Source organism: Zootermopsis nevadensis, unplaced genomic scaffold (genome assembly GCF_977971745.1).
Source record: "Zootermopsis nevadensis isolate Lab colony 2312 unplaced genomic scaffold, Znev_1.0 Znev_ptg000027l, whole genome shotgun sequence".
NCBI lineage: Eukaryota > Metazoa > Arthropoda > Insecta > Blattodea > Termopsidae > Zootermopsis > Zootermopsis nevadensis.
In genome coordinates this window covers 3937058-3958095 of record NW_028259159.1, presented here as the reverse complement: position 1 = coordinate 3958095, position 21038 = coordinate 3937058, and the positions used below count along the sequence as shown (strand labels likewise).

The window sequence follows — 21038 nt, the reverse complement described above, 5'->3', positions numbered from 1 at the left end:
ATTAAAGCTAGTCTCAGAAATACTGCTGCTCTCTGGGAGCAAGTTAACCAACTCACAACTACACTGAAACTTTCAACTTCAATGTACACTACTTGCTCTGCACGAAGCTAGAGACGAAGCAAGTTACCTTCCAGGATTTAGGGTGTCTTGAAGAACGCAGTGCAAGCAGAAATTCCATCCACTCAGTGCCAGCAATCCACTTCTTACCTAAAAGAAGGCAGAATAAAACAATAAAGCATTCTAGTGGATATATACGAGAGACGGTAGATAGATAAGAAGCTAATATTAAAATTCATCTTGCAGAAGTTATAAAATTATGGCTCAGAATAGGATTTTATACGGACAGATATAAAAATCAGATTTCATAACAACGGGACGGTAAACATTGTGGTAAATCCTGTTTTATCAACTCTAACTTTTCTAAGTGACACCTAAACGACAAACTGTTTGAATACTAATTTTTAAGTTAACTTCTTGTATCATCAAAAATACGGGACAAAGATACTAATTTCTCATTCCGAATCTTTCAGGTACATTATGCAAGGAAAGATTCTGAGATATCTGCATAGTGGTTTTTGCTAATAACACATTACATTTCATATCACTAAGCAGCTCACCTCTAAGTCAAGTTTTGTTACAGTACAGTACCACATGAATAGATTATTCAATGTAATATGTTTATTTATAAATATAAATAGGAACGCGTGTCTTTGGTGAAACTGTGAGACAAATAACGTACAAACATATCGCTACTTTCACATGTATTCTAATCATCGTCAGATATATAAAACAGAGTTGCCAAAGGACATGAACGCGTCTGCGACAACCAAGTGGTCAGCGATCGCTGAGAAGTTCAGCGCCTTAACAGATACATTCTACACCAAAGCTGAAGAATGAAAGCAGATCTTACTATGAAGTTACAGGAACCAGAAATAACGCGAGCCACAAAAGTGCAAAAATACGCCTAGTTTCAGTCCTCTGAAGACGCATAGAGCAGGCCTACTGAGATGTCTGTCGACATTTTGAGACGTGAGCACCTCAGATACCATTGCAAAGTTTGTCTCAGCAGTACGTCGAGTTTAAACGTCTCACGTGCAGCCAGCCGTCCAACTAAGAATTAAATGCCTAGTTTCGTGTGTCTGAACCGAAGGGGGTGACTGGAGAGAACTGCATAATGAGGTACTCCGTAATTCGCACCCTTCGCCAGATATTGTTAGAATAATCAAATAGATGGGGATGAGATAGGCCGCACATGCAGCACACACAGGAAATATTAAAAATGCTTATAACATTTTGGTTAGAATACCTGAAGGGAAAGGTCTATTTAGAAGACGCAGAAAATGGGACAATTTTTTAAACGTATCTGAACGTATAAAGGACAGGGAATTTCTGGACCGTCACCATGTCCTGTAACTCCGAATCGGACATAACATTGTTTGTCCGTAATGAAAGACAACGCCAGACTGGGCGGCAACGGTATCTTCAAACACAGTTACACTTCCGTTCACAAACTTTCATGGAATACTTAAATTAAGCAATTTCCTGAAAGCTATCTTATGTACAGAAACCGTCTCGGCTTCACCTCAAAGGGTGGGTGAAACTGCAAGCTTCAAATGTAGGACAAGTGAGAAGATCACAGACCTAGGCTTCAGGATGTTAGATTTTCTAATATTCAAAAGTTCGCAATCAACACACACACTTTCCTCGAAGCAGTCCATACCAATTAAAATGACAAACGCATTTGTAGCGCACAAAGCCTTGAAAACAAATATAATTCGACTTCATTACTGTTTAATCCATGTAAATACGCATGCGTCTGTTTATTTATTTGGTCTAATGTTTAACGTAGCTGACTCAAGTGGTGTTATGCAGCGTCGGGTATGAGGAGAGAAAGTGTAGTCGGTTTGGGGGGACGGCGGAAGAATCGGCCACGGCTTATTTTATCGTCCTACCACACTTTGACGCCTGGAGGTAAAACTACAAGCAACTGACCACAGAAACCAGGCGTTGGGGGTCCAACTGAGTTGGAAACAAGCCTACTAACCACTCCAATCTAGTGCGAATACCTGAACAGGGCCGAATTTGAATCCAAGTGATCGCAAAATGAAACTTAAGAAGAAATATCATTATACGTATAAACGGATCAGTAAATTAGTAATCAACAAAACAGAAAGCTTGTTGAGAAGCTAACAACTGCTCAAGTATGCAAGGAATTCCCCGCCGTGTTCACCACAGCCAGCCACTAAACAGAGAAATTCACTTAAGGATAGCAAATTATGTGCATTACGCGGCCCGGTTATAGCCTGTCTATTTATTTAACTCATTGCTCTCATGCTATTTAAAATGATGCATCATGAGTACACGCGTCGTCAAATGAGATGTCACAACTAAGTACTGTGAATTCTTTGTATGGCGCTGCAGGAAGTGGGTTTCCTTCTTCCGGTGTACTACCCCGTCATTCGCCTCAAAAATCAAGGAACCCCCGAAAAATATCAGCGGGGATCCCGTCCCGTGTTGGAAGCGGTACAGCTAACCTGCTCAGAAACTTTATATATAGGTATACAAATTAAAAGCGGCGTACTGACGAATGGGAAAATGAATTACACATAGAAAAACAAAAGCAATAAAGCTCTGACGTGTGAGTGTACCACAGATCTTCCTTGCCGTGACTGCGATCATGACCGCCTCCTTCCTTATATTTGACCGCGGGAAATTTTACTTTCAAGCTTAACATTTATGAGTTCCGCTAGCCTCCATACCAAGAGAAAAAAGCTCAGTTGTTCTGTATACACAAAGACAGCAGAATCTCACGAAAAACAACATTTCTGTTGAGACCACTCTTCGCAACGCAACATCCCGGAAGGCAGACATCTTCATGCCGTTCCACATTCAATCATCTATTGAAAGCCACACAATGTATGCACTTCAAAAACAGCTTCGTTAACTAAACAGGCTACAAACAAACACAGGGAGGGCCTTAAGTCGCTTGAAAAACTGAAGCAGTATCATTAAACAACCAAAGGAAGATGACCCTTACATTTGGAGGATAAAGATGTTGAACAGGTATTAAACTGTGCGGAAATAAAATATAGTGGATAAATATTTATGCAGCAAGTTAATATAAATTAGTGACAAATTGTAATGAGGTTGCTGATTTTAAACAGACTGGAACATACCCTTACGCTGGCGTACCACTAATTCTAATTTAACATATTAAATGTACCACTAACCACATGCGTTCAGGGAAAACTTACTTATGTTAATATTATCTTTTGATTGTCTTACTTAGTTCGCGTACCACCACTGGTACGCGTACCATAGGTTCATAAACGCTACCATACACAATTATATGTAAAAGTGAAAGTAAAGAGAGTAAAATATAATTGAAAGCAGAGGCGGGGAGAATAGAAATATGAAAAAAATTAATCATATAGCAACGGCATAGCGCTAAAGAAATCACGCAGGACAGCTGTGGACAGCAAAAACCCTATGTTACGTGAACATAGTCTTAGGCCTAGGTATAGATGAACACTACGAACAGACTTACAGCCCCATACACAACTCGTGAATTATAAAATAAGATAAACTTGACAGACATGCCGGAGAAGACTGAGTGCGGCATGTTACGCGGTCCCATAAAGCTTGATTGCCGAACAAGACTAGACCTCTTGGCTAGCTTACCTCTGTTCAGGGAGAAAACTTTCTCTCCCAATATTCCGTCATAGACCCCACCTTCCTAGTTTTCCCACTCTCGTCCCCTACCCTCCCTCCCAACCACGTTACCTCTCTTCCTACGCCTTAAGATAACAGTACTTTTTCTCTGCTGTTCCCCATTTCTTCGAACAAGGGGCATGGAGGCGAAACTTCGTCGCGTATGCGTAACCAAAACCAAACAGAAGCAGTTTCTATATTACAGTATCAGAGGCCAGTACATTTCGCACATCGAACTTGACTCTGGAGAAAATAAAACGGACAAAATGCGTGCTGTTAATAACTGAAGGCAGTCAGAGTGGAAAGTGGTATTACGACAGGGAGCAGGAAAAACCGAGGAACACGCCGTCATTCCTACTGCAAGGAACATGTGAGCGAGTGCGCCGAGCAAGGAGAGTGAAATTACTTTATACCTAACACCGCCGTGTTATTGGAGTTATCAAGAATAGAACGTGACATCTGCGTGAAATGCATCTGACCAAGAACATCACGTTACGGAAGAAAACACGAGGTATGAATACGTCAATGTTGATATTTTGGGTTTCAACGCCACGTGTACTTATGGGCTGATTCCAACGTTTCGAAGGGAAACACTGCCTCCACATCTACTCAGAACCCGAGACGGCGTCACAACCCAAAAGACAAACGTCTACATATTCACTGTCGTGAGTAACTTACAAAATATAAAACACAATTACAATTCCTTTAACCTTACAATTCCATAATTCATGCCGATATCGTGTTATAAAATTCACATTAAGAATATTCCAACTCATTTACTTCATAACTAAAACATTAAGACCACAAGATCTATAAACTAATCATTTAAAATCCTATCAAGAATACAAAATTGCAAATTAACTATTGTTCAAATCGTGTTAAAGCATGTCTTCCGTTTCTCAAAAGCAACTATATATATATATATATATATATATATATATATATATATATATATTTTATGGTATTAGGATAAACAACCACAAAGCCTCTGTCTACACTGAAAAACGAGTACACACATCCATGCCTCGCGTGGAAATCGAACCCCTGATTCCTGTGTGCAAGCAACCAAAACCTACACCTTACATCGCGCGGTCACTGTGTTCAACAACATTTTTATATATTTTCTGTCATGATTCTGCCTATGTACCCTGCAGAACATGTTTTCCATTAACGAATGTAGCAATTCCATATTAGTTCATATAGGCCTGCTTCATTACTTTTAAAAGAATTAGTTTCACGTAAACAACTGAGCAACTACGGGGTTCCCGCCAAGGTGTTACGTGGTACGCCTCACATCACCATGCTTACGACTTTCAGGGGTCATTAGGCTACCAGTGCCATTAAGCAAAGCAAACCCTTGGGGATATATTCCATTGATTTCAGAGCTTTGTTCTGTAAGGCAACATTTTTGTTACGCTGTATTGCATCACGTTATGTAGTACAGTCCAGTTCATATTATTAGATACGGCAAGCTTACGTTTGATAAAACCAACTTTAAACTGGAGTACGTAGCATCTGAAGACGAGCATTATTCTGATTTCCATTCTTTCCTGCCCCCTTCAAAACGATGCATAAATATAGTAACGCGCTTTCAAAAGCTTAAGGTACAACGTATCATCACAGACAGCTCGAACCCTGAAATCCCGGGTTTCAATCCGAGCTTTTCTATGTCGTGTTGTCTTAGAAAAGATTTTTCGATTGGTCGATCCCCAACCTTAGTCCTACCAAAACGATACCGTTTTGAAAGCAGAAATCTGATTGGTATAGGGTTCCAAACACAAACTGAAATTCCGCTGAAATGTAATTAAGTCATAAGAACTGAAAGATGAAATAACTGTAGCTATTGCGAAAAAGATCAAAATACAGATGCAACAATCTGAATGGGCATTCCAGAAGAAACTCAAGAAAGTAATTGTACACGTTTTCTGCCAATTACTTCGTTGCTACGTTAACACACCGCCATTTTCCTATCACCAGCCCATTTCATTATTTCTATCAAGCATAAGCCTATTTACAGACCACAACGTCTTCTCTCCCATGAACATCAACAGTGACGGTGATAAGTAAAACGAAATTTAATTTAAGAAGCAAACAATAAATATGAATTTATTAGTCTACCTGTCAATTTCGTACAGAAAACGAGACGCGATAACAGAGACATATCACTTCCCAATCTTACCTTAACTACCGTTGTTTTATCACTCTCTTGGCTTAGTTACGACCTATTCTATCCACGAAGTTATTATCGACTACTTCATTATGTAAAACCGTAATTAAAAGAGCAGGAAGTAGACAATACAAAGGAATTGCATCGGAATGTGGGCCCAATCAGTGTTAACCGCGAGTTGCAAGTTCTGTCTGTAAAGGAGGAAAATCAAATGTGTGAGTCTGGTCCAGGACAGAAACTGGAACACATCACCTTAATTCTATCCACGAACCCTATCACCCTCACGAAACGTAACAAAAGTTCCAAACCAAAGTAAACTGATATTTTTTTCTCCGTTTAAGAGTGTCTCCAATGAACTTTCGTCGATGACCGCTTCTATAATCTTGGACAGACGACTGACTGGCTGACAACCTGCTCCATTTCACGTTCGAACTGAAGCACAATCAGCAACCGGATGGCCTGTCTATAAGATAACAACAGGGTCCGTCAGCATAGCGCACGATTTCTCCCAGACACGCCCGAACGATCGTGAAAGTATTCGCTACTCGTAATTTAGATTGTGCGTGGCGAACATAACGCAGATTACACAACGAACGAATCAGGTATGTTAACCAATCCGACACACAACGCACTGTACGGCTGTACAAGAAGTGTTTACAGCACTGTAATTTAAAACCAACTATATAAATTATTCATGTAATTATGCCATCATTTATGTATGCAAAGAAGAAACAATTACTTAATTGCAGGCAACAGTACGTCTTCAAAACTTGGCAGTCGCTCAGATTGTGAATGAATTCCAGGCCTTTGATAAAATCTAAAGGTCCATTACCCTGTGCCCCGCTACTGGACCCTGTCCTGAATCAGCTGAATCAGGTTTATGTCCTCACGTACACTTCCCTAGATCCCTTTAACTAAAATGTTGTAACCATTTTATATTTCAATGCGTGCTGCAAGTCCCGCCCGTCTCGCCTCCCTTCATTTTATCACCCTAATACTATAGTCAGTGTAGTTTACATATGAAAGATTAGAAATTAGTACAAAACGTTGAGTAAAAACCCTGAATGGAATGAACCACTCGGAAGAACTAGGCTTAGATTGAAGGATAATATTAAAATGGCTCTTGCGAACGGCGTAACGAACTTTCCGGTGCCATAAAAGACGTGAAACGTCTTGATTAGCTGAACGTGCTATCAACTTCTCTAGACAAATTCTGTTCCATGAAGTTTGTTCAAGACAGAGCAAACGGAAGTACTAATGGTTATTTGAAATACCATCGTTTAAAACGAAAATCTTTTCTAGTTTGATTGGCTCATGTACTGACATTGTGGTCATTAAATTTAGACAATTACTGCTCTGTATTAAACAAAATAAAACCAGTCAGGAAGACAAAATAAACATATAGCAATTTTCAGCTCAGTATAATGACCGGGACCAATTCCTAGCAGAGGCAAAATGTATTTTGTTTAACCTCCACGTCCAGATCGGCCATGGAACTCACCCAGTCTCCTATCCAATGGTTGCCGGAGGCCTTTCCTCGGAGACAAAGTGGCTAGGGGTTGAAGCTCACCATCTCCATCTAGTGCCGAGGTCAAGAAAAAGTACCCCACACGTCTCCAGGACGTGATGTTTAATAAGTACAAGGGACACCTTTACCTCAAATCCATTCAAACTGAAACGTATTTCCGTGATAAAGTATTTTTATTAAACATTTTATATGATCTTTTGAGCTTTTCCAATTCGAGATAAATACGTAGTCTTCTGTAATTTTAGGCAATTTTAAACAATATTTTTACCATATGTAATTAGTGCATATATTCAGAAACGTTACATGTGTTTTCCTATTCTTTATTTTAAAGGCCTCTTCATGGTCCCCCTGAACAACACAGTTACACAACGTCCTTCGTTTAACGGTGCTGCTAGCAGGAAGCTGAACTGCGATTAGCAGTGAAGTCAAAAATCTGCTGGTTCAACATCACTCACAAACAACTTAAGTGGCTGTATACACAAAGCGTAACAAGCCCGTGTGACATTTTTAAAATTGTGTTTGTCACTGAAGTTATTCAAGAGTTGACGGCGACACAATTCAACGGTTACTTCCGTGTTCTCAACGACTGTGCGTTCCTGATAAGTGCCAGATAGTAATATACATGCTGCAGACTTCTCTTTCTCCACAATCTTACATCAAAGTCACAACAAACTTTCTTCAGAGTTACCCCCACCTTTTCCTAACCACAAAGTTCACACACGCTATTTTCGTAACGATTTATTCTTCGCGGACATCACATGGAACGGCGTTGTGCAATAATCACTGATTCCATTCACGGTTAGGGTGGGCTTCGACTATCCAGCATTGACAGGGGAAGAAAATGTTTAATGTGGTGTAATTTTACAATGGCAGCACGATGAAAGGCAATGATGCTCATCTGTTCTCTAGACTTAACAACGTCTATGTCTTGTCGCCGAGGATGGAATGTTGCGTAATGTAATGGATACAGTTACAATTTGTAATGTCTTGTGCATGTGAAGTTTGTGAGAATCTTCCTAAATTTCGTTTACATCTCAAATGAATAATAATACCCTTTCATCGGACTGAATAGTATTTATATAATTGACCTAGGTTAAGTTAACGAACATAAATAATTTAATACATTACATCAGTACACTATTCGAGAAACGATAACAATGATACACACTGTTCAGTGACCGGGTGTTGGTGAGCGCGTAAACACAACAAATGCCAGGATGAGTTTGGTCACCATAGTAACTGGGGCCATCAAGGCGGCGACCAATATCATAGGCGTCGGAACTAAACTCTGGTTTTTACCCACATTCCTGGCAGCCTTCGCGTACTTTCATTATGATCTCTTTGATCCAGAGAATAGGCCAATAAATATCAAGGACGTCCGTCCGAACTACGACTTCATAGTGATCGGTGGTGGCACTGCAGGCGCCGTCATGGCTAACCGCCTCACAGAGGTGAAAGACTGGAACGTGCTCCTCCTAGAAGCTGGAGGTGACGAGCCCGAAATAGCCGATGTTCCTATCCTCTCTATATATCTACACAAAAGTAAACTAGACTGGAAATACAGAACCCAGCCTCAAGACTCGGCGTGTCAAGCTATGGAGGACAAGCGATGTTGCTGGACGAGAGGTAAGGTCCTCGGAGGCTCCAGCGTGCTCAACACCATGCTCTATATCCGCGGTAATAGGCGAGACTTCGACCTGTGGGAGAGTTTAGGGAACCCTGGCTGGGGGTATGAAGACATACTGCCATATTTCAAGAAGTCTGAAGACCAAAGGAACCCATACCTAGCCAACAACACGAAGTATCATGGAATTGGGGGGTATCTGACAGTTCAAGACGCGCCCTGGAACACACCTCTTGGCATTGCGCTCGTGCAAGCTGGGGTAGAGATGGGGTATGAACACAGGGACATCAACGGTGAGAAACAAACAGGATTCTCTTTATTTCAGTATAATATGAGGCGTGGATATCGCTGCAGCAGTGCCAAAGCATTTCTACGCCCCGTACGTCTAAGGGAAAATCTCCATATTGCTATGTGGAGCCATGTAACAAAAGTGCTCATAGACCCCGATACAAAACGTGCTTTCGCAGTAGAATTCATCCGCGGAGGAAAGAAGCAAATAGTACATGCTAGCAGAGAAGTAATTCTATCAGCGGGGGCCATTGGCACACCGCACCTACTCATGCTGTCGGGGATAGGACCCGCAGAACACCTTCAGGAAAAGAAAATACCGGTAATTCATAACGCGCCGGGTGTTGGACAAAATCTACAGGACCACATTGCCATAGGAGGAATCGCGTTCGAGATTGACTATCCGGTCAGTGTTATCATAGACCGCCTTGTCAACGTAAACGCTGCTATGCGTTATGCAGTGAGAGGAGATGGCCCGCTAACTACCAACATCGGCATTGAAACTGTCGGCTTCATCTCAACCAAATACGCCAACCAGTCAGACGACTGGCCTGACATAGAGTTCATGATGACCGCAAGCACAACGTCTTCAGATGGAGGCACACAAACACGAAAGGCTCACTGCATAACCCAAGAGTTCTATGACGAATACTTCGGACCAATCAACAAGAAAGATACCTTTGGTATATTCCCCATGATACTAAGGCCGAAGAGTATTGGATATATGAAACTACGAACCAACGATCCAATGGATTATCCTCTACTCTACCATAATTATTTGACACATCCCGATGACGTAAGGGTAATGAGAGAAGGAGTTAAAGCGGCAGTTGCAGTGGGAGAAACTGCTTCAATGAAGAGATTCGGCGCAAGGTTTTATCGAAAAGCAGTTCCTGGTTGTACAAGCCATGATCTGTTCACGGACGAATATTGGGAGTGTGTAATACGGTACTATACGATGACCATTTATCACATGTCCGGAACGGCCAAAATGGGACCAGCAGAAGACCCGTCTGCAGTTGTTGATCATGAACTAAAAGTCCACGGCATTCAAGGTTTGAGAATAATAGACGCATCCATTATGCCCACTATTACCAGCGGAAACATAAACGCCCCCGTGTACATGATTGCCGAAAAGGGCGCAGATATGGTAAAGAAATTGTGGCAACCGAAAAAAGAGAAACGGAAGAGAAGATATGTTACTGCAAACAAAAGAAGTCACAGTTCGAAGACACAAAATAAATAGTGAGAATTACAGCAGAAGTTACTGCACTCCATTGCTCATTAGATAGCTGTTAACACGTAATATACAGAAATTATCATATTATTAAGCATAAAACTATGGGAATGTCACTCGCCTGCCCAATGTGTGTCATGTTTCCGCCGAAATTCAATAGTGTGGACCAAGCTGTGTTGGCATCATGTTGCCTCCGTTTATGTAACCTATACTAAGAGCAGTCTACAGTAATTTCACTTTTAAACTGTGCTATATACGACAGCGAAAAATGTGATATCAATATTTGTAACAGTAAATTGTCTTCAGGAGTTTCACCAAATGTCCAAGATTTAAAAACAATGTTATTATTTTTAAAACAGAAACGTTCAACAAAATACATTACGTTATGTTTGTGATATTGGCCGCTGACTGAAAAACATATAAGTCAACAAAATCTATGCCAAAAATTACGTAGCAGTATCGAATAGCGTGTGCCCATAACTTAAAATTAAATGCAGGCCAATGCAGTCAGACGTTATTTAAAGTAAGTTGGTTACATGCTGTAAAAAATTAAAAGATGCTATTATTTACAATAAACTACGATTCTTAAGTTCTGTTCTGTTCTATTCTCGAACAAGAAAGAGTGACGACAAAAGAGAAACTTGTGCGATACGCCCGTTTTGTGTAACCTGATCAACTTCGAGTATGTTTTGATGTAAAGCAGGTTTTATGTCTGATCTACACAGACCAAAATTACTCAGCCGAACAACATTCAGATCGAAGTGCAGATCTTTTAAAACCTGCCTCTCAACGATCGTAAACAGTTAACAGCTATGAAAACAACTGCCACTCACTTGCCGCTAAGGACGAATAAACCTGCCATTCGGTGTTTCGCATGTGGAAAAGATGCGATACTTCACCGCAGGAAAAAGACTGTAAAGGGAAACCTGACGAATATAAGCTGTTTCAATGCAATAAAAAACTGTTAAACAACTCTCAACCGGAGTTTCTTTCATCGCGTCACTACATAAAAACCTGACAAATGCAACCCATTTAATTAACGTACGGAGCAACTACTGGAGTTATGATGCTTTTTGCTTCGCCAGTGTGTCGAAATGGATATTTTAAATACGGAAATAATGTTTCTATACATGTTCCTAGTTTGGATTAAAAGGAAATGACACACTAAACAGTTATCAAAACTTAATAGTGTGTAACGTTATTTATTCCTGATTTCCTTAACGACGCTCTCTGTAGTTCAGAGTGTATCGCTTTAAATGCTACGATGATTAATGAGCAACGAATCAGAACATGGAACAAAAGAGTTGTGGCCTAATTTCAGGGAGGAGTCTTTACCTGGAAGAACCGAGGAAAACGACGGAAAATCCCAGTCCTTACAGCCTGTCTCCGAGCCAAGATCTGAACCCGGAAAAACCCGAAACAAAGCAAGTATGCTTACGACTCAGCCGAGTCGTAAGCACACTTGTTTCAATTCTCCTGTTCTAAAAGCCCAAAACGTACAAATTAGTTTTTTACCTGTAAACAGCTGGCGGCTATCTGAACTAAGCTACTGGAGATTAAACTTAATCTGTAATGCCGAAACATATATTCTTTCTGCATACATTGTCTGGCATCAAGTAAGGTAATTGTGTAATTCAGCTGCTCTACTGGTAGACCTACACAAGGTAACAGTACGTCGACTGATGTATAGGCAGCCCAACTGACAGAAGAGACTGGTAAGGTGCCTATCCTCTAAATGAAAGTTGCTGATGAACTCTAGCAAAAGCCCCATCAATAAGCACAAAAACCATTACAAGAGATGAATAAGAATTCTTGTTGGCATCCATGGAAAGAGGTTAATTTAACACAAGTTGCAACTGAATTGCACAATTCTCTCAGGCACAAATGAGACACATCATAAATAATCATAGACACGCCTCCTTGTACTTTTATGACGCAATGCAAAAACTTTGCAACTCTTACAAATTAATTACTGAAGAAGTATTTAATTGCATATGCAATATCGTTCATGAATAGTTGAAATTTTAAAAAATAAAACATAAAACTGTCAAATTTCCCCGCAGTAACACTGTAGGAACTATGCTGGGGTAGGCATACGAACGAATTGAGGATTCTTTCAGCTGCAATTCCGAAAAAATAATGTTTCTTGCAACGAAGTCCGTGATATTAAAAAAGAAATGGAAGAAAAGCACGTACACCTTACACACTAAATATAGTTGTTACTTAATACAATCAGTGGAGTTAAAAAACTAATTCAAATTAAAATACAAAAGATAAGTGCAGCCTTCTTACTATGGAGTTTAACATCTATGACTCTAATCTCTTTAATACACTGCAGCCAGGTGAACTAATTCGCGAGTTGGTTGCTGCATAAAAAGCCAGGAATAGGATTTCTGTACGATTTTCAATGAATCATAATATTCTTATACAAAACATTTTGTAAGAATTAATTCGGCATTTCCCAGGAATGGTTTCTCCATCCTTTCGGACGAGAACTCGCTGGAGTGTATTTATTCGATCCTGTTCTTGATGCGACCTCTGACCTTCATCCAGCGCCGCCAGTGTGGAAAACTCACGCAGCGTTATGTTTTAAACATCGTGTTAAGCAACAAGCCATACAGGAGCAAACTAAGGTCTCGTTTCACAAAATCTGAATTAAATAGACAAAGGTCTTAAACCAGAAAAACCATTTCTGGAATTTCCAGCTTAAAGCTGAGACATTCGAAGAATGAATTTCGTACAGTATCATGAATTATAACCCGTAGCATATATAGGCATACATATAGCCTATGTAATGGACTGTTTTTATCCTTCCCGTTGATTTCAACGGGTATAAACACTGCTATTTGGATGCTTCCATTCTTGATTTATTTAACAACGTTTTTCAACTGTATCAGTTATAAAACGTCGAACGATACGGCCACTCTTTACTTTGCGAATAACATGGAATAAACCGATCATGTCCTTTAATTTCAGTCAAAAACTGAGGAAAGCAACAAAAATTTTCAGTTAGAATAACCACGCGACATCGAAAATAAAGCGACGCCGATATCAATATATCGAAACGTTCTGATGAGTCCTTTGGCATGGCTACGAATTAATGCCACAGGAAATCCTGGGGCCAGGAAATAACGGTTGAACTATATTTATCTACAAGCCTTTCCATCTCACACGACTAAGAAAGGAGCGTTGAAATTCAGGTCATCATCGTCAATGGACTTTCACTGACTTATAGCAGTAGTGTCCTAGCAATCAATGAAGAGAAAAGCATGTACAGAACAAATCTCACAACTTACCAATTTCATACAACAATACTCTTTAACAGAAGAATCGAAAACAATGTTATACAATATGACCTTCTCCTCAGACGTCTACTAAGTGCGTCATTTTCTGAAACCATAAAGTGGTGAATTCCCTCATAGGAAGAGTAAATATCCAAGCGAAAATCCTGTCGCATTGTCCTATATTTACGCAGGCAACAAGATATTCATTTTTAACACCTCCTATTCATGAGGCATAACCATACGCTCACAAAATAATTACATATGCAACTGCAGTAAAGAACTTTCAGAAAACCTGTAACACGCGTTTCGGCATATAGGCTATCTAATGGTAGTGCAAACAGTTTTCAGCCTGAACTTCTGTTAAGAAAGAAGGCGTTAAGACGCGAGTTTCCAAAGTTGTTCATCATAAACGGAAAGGAAAAGATTTCGTAACGTGGTCAGAGCATTATTCCCCACGGAGGTGTTGCAGTTGGAGAGTGAGAGTTCTAACGCTACGTGATACAAAGCACATTCGTAGGCCTGTATACAAGATAATGCTGCTGGCATTAGAAGGCCTCTACAAAAAAATAATGCTCCTAGCATTAGAAGGCCTCTACAAAAAAACATAATGCTGCTAACATTAGAAGGCCTCTACAAAAATTAATAATGCTGGCATTAGAAGGCCTCTACAAAAAAAAATAATGCTGCTAGCATTAGAAGGCCTCTACAAAAAAAAATAATGCTGCTAGCATTAGAAGGCCTCTACAAAAATTAATAATTCTGGCATTAGAAGGCCTTTACAAAAAAAAATAATGCTCCTAGCATTAGAAGGCCTCTACAAAAAAAAATAATGCTGCTAGCATTAGAAGGCCTCTACAAAAAATAATGCTGATATCATTAGAAAGACTCTACAAAAATTAATAATGCTGGCATTAGAGAGCCTACAATGGAGATAATGCTGCTGGTATTCATAGGCTGATTTATAATATAAACTGCTGACATTAGAAGGCCTATACAAAAGATAATGTTACTGACACTGAAAGGCCCAAACACATATAATTCTGGTGGCACTGGAAGGTCTACAGTCTATGCTCGTAACAAAGAGCATCGTAATTCCACTGCAGTAAAAAGAAAGACGTGGAATTAAGTTTACATGACTCCTTACTCGTAAGAGGATCTACAGGCTTAAATATCTTACCCTTCGATGAACATTAAGTCTATATTTTACAGAAACTGAAGAAATTCCTACATCACAACCTCATATAACGCCCAAAACTAGAATTCTACTAAACTTTTAATACTATGAAGCAAGGCTTGAGTTACCAGTGACATCGAAGACACAATAGTATTAAAAAGAAGAAACCTGAATAATTCCAATTGCCCGAAGACTGGAGCAGAAGCCTGTAAATCCCAGTTTCCCCGCAAGATACACTACACTACCAGTGCACAATTCATAATTTTCTTCTGGTAAGGCAAGGAGGTAATAGATTGCCTGCATCTGTAGGAAATGACTACAAAATACAGTAATTAATCGAGCATCAAGAAAGTGTTGTGGAATCCTGGAACCATACATGCTACGTTGTGTCTGCAATCAGTACGTTACACACTTTCTCTGCGACAATTAACTGAGACATGGCAGATGTTAGGGCGATTACGAAGTACGTGAGGAACGAAACACTATGGCAGAAATCACCTAGACTATAGAAGAGTTAACCATTTAAACATCCAAGAAGCAAAAATAACGTATTATGGAATATTAATTCGCAAATTAAGCAGTCTGCTGCCCGCTAACATATTCAGTGGGGTATCTGATCAATGAAGAATAAATAACATTGAACCCATCATGTTCCTGGGCGCGGAAGCTTATGTTAACAATTAGATAATAAACAAGTTAAGATTTTCATTCGATATGTCTGTGGAGCAAATATCAGAAACGCCTACACCGAGTTTATTTCTCATGATTCTGTCAATTCTTCAGGATTTTATAGCTGCTTGTCCGTTCTTTTCTTCCATTTCAAAGCTGCCCCTGTCAGTCGGAATAGCTCAGCAACAGGCTGAACTCTCGCATAAAATGTAGGCCAAACAGGTACAGAAAAAAATATACAGTTAAGTGCAGATAAAGGATAAATTGAGGAATTCGATCCAGATATAGCAGAGTTGACTGTGTGAGTATTTCTTGGCTCACAAAATACATTTGTAACATATTAAACGAAAACATTAGGCATCCCAGGAGTTTAACAGATGGGGTGCCAAGTGAAGACAGAGAAAGTAAAATCTCCACAAGAATGGAACAAGTGAAAAGAAAAACAGGTAAGTTTGAGGTCGACACCGTCAGACGAAGACACCTGAAGATACAAACCTAACGAGAGAGAAAGACAGAATTACAAGTGGAGAAATTAGGAGCGGCGTTCTCCCACTCTGCTGTATAATTTCTTTCCACTCCTATTTTCTTTACAGACGCGAAGTTACGGTCCTACAGCATGGATCGCATTCTGTTATTAAACCTTGTGTGACTGCAAGAAACAAACAACTTAAACGCGTAACGACTCCATATTGTCCCCTGAGACATTACAACTGTGCCCAATACACAATATATTTGAGTGCAAAGTGGCATTTGTGTGACATTAATGGCCATTGTGAAATATAACTGAAAAAAATTGATGTGTTGCCAACTACAAGGTCAAGGTCAACAAATGTACATTTACAAATATTTTTAAAATTACAGCATACATTTGAAATACGCTAGTGAAAGAAATGCAACGTTGGAGGAACGTGACAAAGGTAAGTCTATGCAAGGATGCATTTTAAGCATAGTGTTGAACTTAGTAGACATTCTATCTTCAACATAGCACATTCCATACAAATTAACACTGAAAAAAGTATTGTTTCAAATAAATGGTTACGAGAAAATACTTCATAATTTTTTTTAAAAATTTAAAGTAATGACAGTACAAGTGCATGAACTAAGAATTTCAGGCGACGTAATAAGTTCACTTATTGAATTCACTGTGAAGAACAAAGAAGTTTAACGGTGTGCTCGTCGTTAAATCACGCCGCGACTAACGCGTTACAGTACGTACAGTAAAACAAAATGTTCCGGGCCTAGCTTAACGTGTAAAAGCCTTGAATTAATGGCGTTTACATTATCTGGTCTGATAGTGCCCGAGCACCGTGAACTTCATTTAAAGAGCCTAACAATTTTAGGCGAAGAGTGTAAATTATTATTAATCGTGCTTTATTTATTTACGATTTATTTAACGAAGCTGCCAGTGTGTCAGACTACGTAGTGTGAATTGCAATGGATAAGGAAGGAATCGTGTGATAATTTAAGGTTCTATTCGGAATTTTGAAAACCAATGATATTTTTGGTGTGGTAATTGTCTTGACCTGAAAATGAACACCAACCTTTCAAAAACGGAGTGAAACAGCAATTCATAATACGAATTTTTAAATTAGTATTATTATTTTCCAGGTTGTCTAGAAATGTGAATGAAAAGTTTTAATAAAAGCTAACAAGAAGTAGTTTACGCATATTAAAGGCCAATTTTGGAAACGAAACTTGAAATATTTGGTCCTAATGAGGCGCGATTTTGAACCACTCCCGTGTCAGAGAATGAAAACTTCGCCAAGCAATGCACAGGATGAAATAAATGTAAAGGTGTTCTTTTGTGTTACAGAATTGACAGAGGCTGGAATACCAGCAACAACAAACACAATAATCATGCAACGACGTCACCTGCTCTATCCTTTACCAAGTTCGCGTTTCAAGATGCATCTCCGTGGTTGAAAACAAGCGTGAAGATGCCGCCTATAACGACTCTCGGAGCCCTAGCGGGAAGCAGCGGTCTCATCTGGGGCATTGTTCCACTGTTCGCGATTGGCTTGGCCTACTTCCGTTACAACACCTTCGACCCTGAATCCAGGCCGATAGACATCACCGAAACACTCAGCGAATATGATTTTATAGTTGTGGGAGGCGGTTCGGCAGGCGCTGTCGTTGCAAACCGCTTGTCAGAGATTTCCAACTGGTCTGTGTTACTGCTAGAAGCCGGAGGACACGAAACTGAAATATCTGATATACCGTCACTTGCCGGATATCTTCAGCTGTCAGACATGGACTGGAAATATCAAACATCACCGCCGACAGAATCTCAGTACTGCCTTGCAATGCTGGGTGACAGGTGCAACTGGCCACGCGGGAAAGTACTCGGAGGTTCTAGTGTCCTGAATGCGATGGTGTACGTCAGAGGAAATCGACATGATTACGACCACTGGGCTGAGTTGGGAAACGAGGGATGGAGCTATAAAGAAATTCTTCCTTACTTTAAAAAATCAGAAGACAACAGAAATCCTTACCTAGCGAGGACTCCATATCACACCACAGGTGGCTATCTCACTGTTCAGGAGTCGCCCTGGAGAACTCCCCTTTCCCTTGCTTTCGTGCAAGCCGGTGTTGAACTGGGATACGAAAACAGAGACTGCAATGGTGGGCGTCAAACAGGTTTTATGATCACTCAGGGAACTATCAGAAGAGGTTCACGGTGCAGCACTGCAAAGGCATTCCTACGACCAATACGTTTACGAAGAAATCTCCATGTAGCCATGCACGCTCATGTCATGAAGGTACTGATAGATTCTTCGGGTACACACGGTCGGCCGAGAGCACGAGCAGTACAATTCCTGAGGAACAGCAATTCGAACATAGTGAGGGCTCGACGCGAAGTAATACTGTCTGCAGGTGCTATAGGATCACCACAGCTGCTGATGCTCTCCGGTATCGGACCAAAAGAACACCTCCAACAATTCAACATACCCGTGATCCAGGATCTCAAAGTCGGGCATAACCTACAAGACCACGTGGGTCTAGGTGGTTTAACTTTCGTCGTAGATGAGCCCGTCACTTTCAAGAAATCCCGGTACCAGACAATACCAGTAGCCTTAGAATACATGATAAATGAGCGCGGTCCTCTCACAATCCTTGGCGTGGAGGGAGTTGCCTTTGTCAACACAAAATACGCCAACAGTTCCATAGACTGGCCAGACATTCAGTTTCATTTTGCACCAAGTTCCATAAACTCGGATGGTGGAGAACAAATACGACGAGCACTTGGTCTCCGTGACAGGGTATACAACACGGTGTACAAGCCCCTCGTTAAGGCGGAGACTTGGACCATTTTACCACTACTCCTCAGACCACGAAGTACGGGCTGGGTTCGACTCAGAAGCGCGAATTATCTTCATCATCCTGAGTTAATACCAAACTACTTCGCCTTCCCCGAGGACGTTGCTGTATTGGTAGAAGGTATTAAGATAGCTATAAACATATCATCTACCCCTGCTTTTCGAAGGTTCGGTTCCAGGCTTCATACGATACCAATGCCTGGATGTGGACTGCATACTTTCCAGTCTGACGAGTACTGGGAATGTGCGTTGCGACATTTTACATTTACCATCTATCATCCGTCTGGCACTTGTAAGATGGGCCCGCACTCAGACCCTGATGCAGTCTTAGATCCCAGACTAAAAGTGAGAGGAGTGGAGGGGCTCAGGGTAATAGATGCGTCCATAATGCCAACGATTATCAGCGGGAATCCCAACGCTCCTGTAATAATGATAGCAGAGAAAGGAGCTGATATGATCAAAGAAGACTGGAAAGTAATTTGACAATTTTAAATCGTTGTTGGAGGACGCCTTAGTTTCTTATCTTCGGATTATAAAACTGTTTTGTACCCAAATGACGTGATATTTACAAGGCACAGTAACACATTAATCTATAAAATAAGTCTACTTTACTAAATATCAGAACAAAGTAAGAAACACTGATGCAATACAATAGTGTATTAATTCCAATAGACAATTTTGCATTAATGTTTGTTCAATATTCTTCGATTATGTCAGCTTCTAACAACTTCATGTTAATCACAACTCTTAAGACTGGAAACATTTAAGGCCGTATTGGCACTGTAACATAAAAGATCAAGAGCCAAAACATTATATTAGTGTTCCCATTAATGTGTTCAATTAGAATGTCGCAAGATTAAACATTAACGTGTGTTATATGTGACTACAATGTAACCATACAAGTCTGTATAATGTAACGCATGACGGAGGAGTGAGTGTTTTAAGAAAGCACTACAATTTTATACCAACGAAATTTGACGACCTTCGGATGAAGGGCTAAAATACTTGTGTACACTAAGAACGTATCATCCTTAAAGCACCCTACAGTAAATCATGCATCATCGCCTTTACTGGTAGTGCTGGTGTAACTGCAGACGGTACCAAAGTACCCGGCTGAGTTAAACTCAATCCATGGATCAGTTTCGCTATTTAACAACAGACAACTTCACGCAGCTACATATTTCGACGCATGCACAATCATCATCCACACCACCTGCAGTTTCTAACCCCAATATATAAATTTCTCATTTAAATCTCCCATATTCCTAGGCGCAGCCCTGATTCTTGGCTTTGTATTCCTTCCTCTTCACGTTAAAATGCTGTCGAAACAATTATTCGAAAACCTTTTCAGAAATTACATAGTGTTACACCAGATTTCAGTTTCCTACAGAGGAGATAATTAAAATTACGTACAACGATTCTCACACAACACAAAGTTTCATCTGCTGCTCTTAATATAACTAAAGAGCAGGTGTTTCAGGACATGAAAAGCCTAGAGATAGTCGTTTTCTCCTACTAACTCTAGGCCTACGTGTTCCTTTAGCAGGTGACTTCGACTGAAATGCGAAACAACTTGTTAACAAGAAAAGACCACATCCTGATGGCTAAATAGAATAGAAAGCCACTGCCAGCAATCCTACTCCTTTAGAACTATCTCTATTCAGGCACCCTGATATACAACAAAAGGGAGTGGAAATTTTCACTCTGCAATAAATTACATCGCACTGGACAAACAAGCTGACAAATCTGTGGGGGCAGAAATATGTTTTACGTGGCAGGTCGATTAACAAAAGTGCTGAATATTTTAAAACAAAAGCCACCACCATCACCACTTTGGCTGGTCACTAGTCTACCAATGAACGCTACACTTAATAAGTCTGATATAATTCGTCATTTTTCTACGTGTCAAACTCTATCCCTATTGACATTTATTACATAGACCAAGTACTGTAAAAATACAAAAGGGTGTTTCTAGAGCTGTCCAGGTCTGTGTAGTCTCTGAAGTCAATTGCGTCTTGGCAGGCCTAACTGCTTCAACA

At 40.2% G+C, this 21038-nt stretch overlaps 3 protein-coding genes and 1 long non-coding RNA gene across 5 annotated transcripts in view; 2 read left to right on the top strand and 2 right to left on the bottom strand.

The window, feature by feature from the left end:
- Positions 1-21038, bottom strand: part of Flo2 (flotillin-2) — a 149495-nt gene that overhangs the window by 91692 nt on the left and 36765 nt on the right. The window lies entirely within an intron of this gene.
- LOC110832752 (uncharacterized) overlaps positions 1-21038 on the bottom strand; it is a 73585-nt gene that overhangs the window by 43290 nt on the left and 9257 nt on the right. Inside the window, exon 2 of the long non-coding RNA XR_015537315.1 lies at positions 128-207. This is a non-coding gene — a long non-coding RNA (uncharacterized LOC110832752). The remainder of the gene's footprint in view (positions 1-127; positions 208-21038) is intronic.
- On the top strand, positions 3838-11534 carry LOC110832739 (glucose dehydrogenase [FAD, quinone]). Of its 2 annotated transcripts, none has more exons than XM_022070016.2 (3): positions 3838-4222; positions 6220-6480; positions 7738-11534. In XM_022070016.2, exon 3 carries the CDS (start codon positions 8624-8626, stop codon positions 10562-10564), a length of 1941 nt encoding a protein of 646 aa, XP_021925708.1. In that variant the 5' UTR covers positions 3838-4222; positions 6220-6480; positions 7738-8623; the 3' UTR covers positions 10565-11534. The 2 variants fall into 2 exon arrangements, with proteins under 2 accessions (XP_021925708.1, XP_021925707.1); XM_022070015.2 differs by having other exon boundaries at positions 3838-4376.
- On the top strand, positions 16256-20069 carry LOC110832741 (glucose dehydrogenase [FAD, quinone]). The gene is made up of 2 exons (XM_022070018.2): positions 16256-16599; positions 17496-20069. The coding sequence occupies exon 2, from the start codon at positions 17620-17622 to the stop codon at positions 19480-19482; it is 1863 nt and encodes a 620-aa protein (XP_021925710.2). The 5' UTR covers positions 16256-16599; positions 17496-17619; the 3' UTR covers positions 19483-20069.